The sequence below is a fragment of the Anabas testudineus genome, chromosome 8 (assembly GCF_900324465.2).
Source record: "Anabas testudineus chromosome 8, fAnaTes1.2, whole genome shotgun sequence".
NCBI lineage: Eukaryota > Metazoa > Chordata > Actinopteri > Anabantiformes > Anabantidae > Anabas > Anabas testudineus.
In genome coordinates this window covers 5,294,511-5,301,618 of record NC_046617.1, presented here as the reverse complement: position 1 = coordinate 5,301,618, position 7,108 = coordinate 5,294,511, and the positions used below count along the sequence as shown (strand labels likewise).

Below are 7,108 nucleotides of genomic sequence, written 5' to 3'. Positions count from 1 at the left end.
AAACCAGATTACATTAAATGTTAAAATTTACTTTAGAAATGTGTGTTAAACATTCACAGTTTACAACAGACAAAAAACACAACTAGCATCAAGACTACAGTGGATAAAATATAGAACAGGAAATTAGCCTGTTATATCTTTCAATATACAGAAAGATGACCCGGACTTTAGGTGTTTTCTTATTGTTTTTATTTAGGAAAATGTAGACCACTAAATTGTACGAGACAAGGTCTAAGAACTACATCTCCCAGAATGCCGTTGGCCTTTTTAAGTTAAAAACATCCTGTAGGAGCTCGACCGTTAGTGAGTGACATCGACGTCTGTGCAGGAGGTGTGTGCTGCAGCTCTGCGGTCGTTTATATATTAAACTCCAATAAAATTCATAATAGAAACCTGACTACGATGGCTGAAGGGGACAACAAAAGCGCAAATATGCTAGTGAGTATTGATCAAAAAATTGTAAATGTTGGTCGCGTTAGTGGTTTTAAATTGGTATGTCCTTTCGGGGTGTGTGTATAACAGCGATGTCCTAAACTGCTGTTAATCTGGTTTATTTAGTGAACGCTACCGTGAACTTTGCACCGCCTGGTAGCGAGCAGCCTAGCTAACGCTAGCGTTATTCAGCTTTATTCGCAACCGTCAAAGTGCTGCCGCATTGTAATGGTCGCCCCAGCTAACGGCAGCTAGCTGGCGTGCTAGCATTTTAGCCAAAGCTTGTCAGCTACCATTAGTTTATTACACCCTAACGTTAGCAGATTGGCCTTAATGGCGCTGCTTCCTTTGCTAATCTTTCTAACTGTTAAAGACGATCATACCTGGAATAACGCTTGTATAGAGTCTTACAATTATGTAATCGGGTGACATTTTCTCGACTTGACTTGATACGTGTGACAAGTGCTAACTAACTAATCATTTCCTCTTTCTTGCATTGCGGCATACAGTCAAACCATAGGCTGTGCACAGTCATGTCAGTAATGGAGCGTATTGTAACCCGTGTCGCTGCCTCGCTTATCGTCAGAGGCACACACCCAAGAACAAGACGTTAAAATAAATGCTTAAATTCAACATACAGAAAAGGACATACCACATTCCAACAGTATACTTAAAAGAACACGTATCAGTTAGTTTGGTGTATAATGTATATCTTGTGTTTAGGCTCAGGAAACAGCTCAGCTGGAGGAGCAGCTGCAAGGATGGGGTGAGGTGATCCTGGCTGGGGACCGTGTCCTGCGCTGGGAGAAGCCTTGGTTTCCAGGAGCTCTCGTGGGTGTTACCACCATGCTTTTCTGGTGAGTCTATTCACATGACACAGTGAGATGACAAGAGAAAGACAGAAACTACTCTATACTGTTTCAAAATCGAATTCATTGAATGGAACCGAAGACGGCAACTAAGTACACTTTACTAGATTAGATTTTGCTAAAGGAGCTTAGTTCTTAATATTGTTATATTTGCCATAGTAACCCTTGAGTAACATTGGAGGCAAAGAATTCATACAAGTACATTAAAATTCTTTCTGTTAGGTTAGTAAATGCCTTTTTGCCAGAATATACATATTAACCTATATATATTCTATTCTATTCTATTCTATTCTGAAATCAGAAAGCACATGGAAACACAGAACACATTTCTTAGTTCATCTACAAACAAAATGCTTGTGATCTCTTCAAATGAAGCAGGTTTATACCCTTGACTGTCTGCTTTGTCTCTGTCCTTTTTCAGTTTGATTTACTACTTGGACCCATCAGTGCTGACTGGGCTCTCATGTACCGTCATGTTGCTTTGCCTGGCAGACTACCTGGTGCCAACACTTGCACCCCGTGTCTTTGGCTCTAATAAGTGGTAAGAACCTGAGGATGAAATTCACAATGGTGGGGCGGAAAATGAATAAATTATTTTACTCAAGGGAAATATTTTTTCCCTTGATTTCCCTTTCTGTATGTCATAGAATCTTGTACTCGGATATTACCATGACTCTTCTCTACTCATGATTAGATAAATGCTCCCTTCACTGGGATGTCATTGGTCTTAGTTGCTGAGTTTAAAAACTGACAATTAACACTGTTCTGGAAAAAGTTGTGAGGCTTTTCTTAATTTGTCCATCAAATTTAACAATTAGAGAAGTCTTAGAGGTAAAACTGGATAAACCATGCTTATGCAAGAGGAATGTTGTTATCTGAATAGTTTGTGTTTCTGGATTACAGCAGCTTTATTCAATTAAATCTTAGTTGCTTTTTACAGAAATAAACAAGCTGCAAGATATAGTTGCATTGAAAATTCGATAATGCATAACTCAAGAAATGTATTTAGTTTATATGATGTGATCAGAAAATGTCCCTTCAGTACCCTTTTTGAAGACATGATGCACCATATTTTCAGTATTTCTATTATAACACATCCTGCAAGGAATGCTGACTGAAAATCAACAAGAATATAAAAGTGCAAGTGCATTTTTGCCATGTTCTTAAACCAGAAAGCCAATTCATTAACATATTTTAAAGGATTGTTTTACTTCACTGCAGACGCTTTTTACTTATTGACATCTGATATGAGCCCTGTAGGCTGTCTTACAACTTCATGGAGCTTTGACATTTAGAGTGTACAACCACCCTTTGACTCAGCTGTGCACTTGATGGTGAGGGCCAGACACTAGGTAAAGGATGGAGTAACTGTTTGGAGTGTGTTGACCGTCTGTCTGCCTTCGGCCTTTCAATATGTAATCCTGAATCGACAGAACATGACTTGCACACTTTGGCACTGCTGCACATTCCCTAGGCTGCAGCACAACTGCTGGGTATGATCATCAATAATCAGCAGTGAGTGTTTAAAATAGCTAAATTAATAACAGACATGTTTTTAGGTATTTATACCTGCTGTGCTTTGGATTTAGTGCAAACAGGTGTCCCAGTACACTAAAGCAGCAGCCTTCTGACAGGATTTAGTTCAGGAAGGAAATGACCTGGGGATGGGTGAGATGGTGGTGTGCTAACTTGTTGATATTCATTGATATTATTCTGTGTAGCTCAGGCTGCTGCTTATTCACAGAGACTGCAACAATATCAGCCAGATAGTTGTGGAGGTGTGAGTTGGTTAAATGTAGCTATCAGAGTTTGATCACAGTACCCATTTGGCTTCCTGACAACAAGGACAGAAATAGAGAACGCAGGCTAAGCAGAAAATGAAGTACACTTTTCTTAGCTGCCCCCTTTCCTATGCCAGCCAAACAATTCTCTTACCAATGCCATTTTACAGCACAGCAGTGTGTTTGTGTGTGTCTGTGTGTGTCTGTGTGTGTCTGTGTGTGTCTGTGTGTGTCTGTGTGTGTCTGTGTGTGTGTTTGTGTGTGTCTGTGTGTGTCTGTGTGTGTCTTCAGTGTCAAGTAATGATATACAATATCCCATCAAGTTTCTCAGAGCCCACGTTGATGTTTCCAAATAGTCTCTACATTTTTGTTTTGTCTGGGCAACATCTCAGCTTTAAAATTAAAATTAAAATTCTATTTTAAGATCGATAAACATAATTGCCTATTCATTTTCTAAGATCTCTTAAGCTGTTACTAAGTGCGAATAGCTGTCTTAATATGACAAACCACTTTTAACTTGTCACACTCAGTGGTTTCCTTTTTGGCTGTTGCTGGTCAATATCTATATATACATCAAAACATCATCTTAGCATGTGCTTTAACTGCAGAAAAACTTTTCTGCCAGGATCTTACATATACTTTTGAATCTACTTATCACACACCCCCCTCTCGTCAACCTCTACGTGTTTTCAGGACCACTGAGCAGCAGCAGCGGTTCCATGAGATCTGCGGAAACCTGGTAAAAACCCAGCGTCGCATCGTTGGCTGGTGGAAGCGCCTCTGTGCCCTCAAAGAGGAGAAGCCAAAAATGGTACATTAAACATGTTACATTTATTCATGATTACACAATTCATTCCACATTTCTTTTGTTATATTTCATTTTCTTGTTTTCCCAAGTTGGATTAACAGAACATCACACACTGCAGACATCTCTTAAGCTACATCCAGTGCTGCACTGACTTCAATAAATTAAGCATTTCTGTTGCTTTATTACAACAGTGAGCCTCCTTTGTGCTACAGATAAAAATATCCTCAGCTGATTTGGCTTAGCTGCTCCACTTAGCAGACCTCAAACTGGGTTAAAGGCTGTATTAACCAGGTTGTTTTCATAGCACATCTTAACTCCATTAAACACCCTCTCTGTCAAATCACATTTGTACAATGGTCACTTTGCTGGTGCCTGTATAATAACTACAATCTGCTAAAAAAGCAAATGCGCCTGCGGAGCAGTTTGTTTAAAATCAGTGATTCACTGTATGCTGTCACAGGGTTATACTTTGTGTTGCACTGCTATGGGTTAAATGTAATATGACCTCCCTGCTCTCCACAGTACTTTGCCTCAGTGATCAGCAGCCTTCTGTCAGTGGCCTGGATTGGACAGCAGGTGCACAACCTGTTCCTCACTTATCTTATTGGTGAGTATTTACATCATGACTAAAGTAACTGAACCTTTAAACTTTTTCATTATGCTCATGCATTGGTGAAAGACTCGGGTTTCCATGTCACCATTGTCACCAGCCATGACCAGCATTAAATTTCCTCCAGATGCCGATCCATTTATTTTCTACCTTGTGCCAGCTGTTTAAACATTCAGCGCAAATTACACAAGTCTCTTTATGAAGTATGTTTTTGGTTTGTACTTCCAGTTCATGATAATGTAATTTTATGATATGCCTTATAAGCACCATATAAACAAACTGGAAATTAAAATTCAAATGCATTAATTGGAGAACTTTCTAGAAAATGACCCAAACTTAAAAATGTCCCCATATCTTCTTCTTTAGCTAAATTGCCCAAATTTGTAGGTTCAGCTGCTGTGGTTCACATGACAAAGCAGAAAGAGGAATTAATGTTGTCATCATCACCACTTGTTTGTACTGGTTATCAGTTCTGTTTCTCCTTGCATGATTAATTCATTTGTTCTTTTTTCATGCTGCCTTTAGTGGCAGGTGTTTAGGTCTGTGTTAAGGTCGCAGTAACGTTGAGCTGTTATTTTCATCATTAATAATGATGTAGAGTGGAAGTGAGAGTGAAATCTGTAATGTTCTCTAAGCTCCACTGTAGATCTTGAAAAGAAAATGAACACTTCTGTCAGCCTCAGAGCTGTACTGCAGTGTCTCAGGGAACCTGACAGTTGGTGAATCAGCCAGTAATTGGTAACATAAGCTGAAATGGGAATTCACCTGACAGGAAAAACAGGAATTGGCAGACTTTTCAACATACTGTACTTCTAAAACTCTTGGCCACATGATTAAAATCTTATGTACTCCTAAAGGTGGGGACACATCACTACTAGCTAAAACCTTAAAAGAGTGAATAAACTACATTGGACCTAGTAGTAGTAATGTATTACTTTCAATATGATTTTTGTGATGCAATTTCTTTTACCAAAATATACTGATATTAAAACCAATCTTTGTTTTGGAGGCATGGCAACACAGACTGATACCTTGCAGAGTGAACTGGAGGAGCATGAACTTCAGATAAAGCTGTTTATTTACTGATAAGTTACGGCTCCATTTAATGTAATGGCTTCAGCCACTGGTGTCTATCGCCATAAGAAACCAATATTTTTTTTTACTTTTAAAATTGTTTTGTATTTTGGCATTTTAGCCTTTAATTGATAGTTTGACAATAGACAGGCAAACAGGAAACACACACAGAGTGTGATATGCAACAAAGGTCCCCAGCTGGATTTAAACCAGGGACGCTGGGGTTATGTGGCATGCGAACAAACAATTGGGCTACCTCAAATATGCAACACATTTAAAAACAAATCTTGAATCACTGCCAGTGACGGGATGTAAAGAATAAGGATACTTTTTTTATATATATGTATAAAACACCATTTGATATTTGTCTCTTGACTGACTCTGAAACAGACTGGTTCAACCAAATTGCATTCATAATCAGTTCAACTGTCATTATTTTATATTGCATACAATTTTGACCTAATGCTTGTTTTTCCTTTCTGCCTCCCAGTGAGCTTCCTGCTGTTGCTGCCCGGCCTGAACCAGCATGGCATCATCACCAAGTATGCCGGCATGGCCAAGAGGGAGATCAACAAACTCCTCAAACAGAAGGAGAAGAAGAACGAGTAGATGAAAGTGTGGACAACGAGGAGAATCTCTGAAAACTGAACCATGACACGAGGTAGAAAGTGGAAGGAAGTTGTTTGAAGAAAGGAGAGCAGAGCAAAAAGATTCTTCTGCTTCCTCTGTCACTGCTACAGAGCAAGACAAGTTTGTTTTTTTTCTATTTTCACACATTGCATATATTTTGATTTACCCCTTTCCACCCGTTCAGCACCACCAACTATTTCTTTTGAAGAAACTGCTATCCAAGCAGTCACAAAATGATTGATATTGTTGCAACTTCATACACTTTAAATGTCCAGCAAAACGCACACACCCCTGCCATATACACAAAATGTAAATGTTCCTTTTGTTTCTTTGTTTAAGAGTGCTCTGTTTTGAGATGTCAGTAATGCTTTTAAGCCATTCCCGCCACTTAGAGAACGTGACTACTGAGCAGTTTTTGTAGCGTTACTGCATCATCTTAACCTCTCATAGATCCCTCACATCATTTTTTTTTAAAAGGGCAGTGTTTGTCATAAAAGTTTTACCGTTTTGCTTATTCTGCTTAAGTTAGTATTTAAAAACAATGGTGAAAAAAAAAACTGGATTTAATGAACTCCTCACAAGTGTTTCTAGAAAGCCTACTGCTGTACCGCTGCTAGCTGGACTCTGGCCTATTAGCACTTACATAATAACCCCACCATGTATGATCAGTGTGGGGAGTTTCTATGTATGTCCCTGTATTTTCTCTGTTCTTATTTATTTGTGTTCTTTCCTCTTCAGTCTCCTCATTTCTGGTCTGATCACTGTCTTTCAAACCATTTAATTATTCGTCTTTATTGGCGATGTTTATGACAATGAATAAAGTTGGCTTCAAACAAATTTTTAGCATCTTCCTGGCTTTTATTTAAATGACTGCTTATGGAATTTTCATTTCTTTGAGTGATAT

General features: G+C 38.7%; 1 protein-coding gene across 1 annotated transcript; it reads left to right on the top strand.

Moving 5' to 3' along the window:
• Positions 1-298: 298 nt before the first annotated feature.
• arl6ip1 (ADP-ribosylation factor-like 6 interacting protein 1) lies at positions 299-7,041 on the top strand. Its single transcript, XM_026350205.1, has 6 exons — positions 299-438; positions 1,156-1,289; positions 1,723-1,842; positions 3,776-3,893; positions 4,413-4,497; positions 6,065-7,041. The coding sequence occupies exons 1-6, from the start codon at positions 403-405 to the stop codon at positions 6,181-6,183; spliced, it is 612 nt and encodes a 203-aa protein (XP_026205990.1). The 5' UTR covers positions 299-402; the 3' UTR covers positions 6,184-7,041.
• Positions 7,042-7,108: the final 67 nt, after the last annotated feature.

What these genes read in the sequence shown, in the direction of transcription:
- arl6ip1 (XM_026350205.1), top strand. Translation starts at nt 403, where the DNA reads ATGGCTGAAGGGGACAACAAAAGCGCAAATATGCTA. An exon ending in GTTACCACCATGCTTTTCTG is followed by an intron (nt 1,290 to 1,722) that starts GTGAGTCTATTC and finishes GTCCTTTTTCAG; the next exon opens with TTTGATTTACTACTTGGACC. An exon ending in AAGAGGAGAAGCCAAAAATG is followed by an intron (nt 3,894 to 4,412) that starts GTACATTAAACA and finishes TGCTCTCCACAG; the next exon opens with TACTTTGCCTCAGTGATCAG.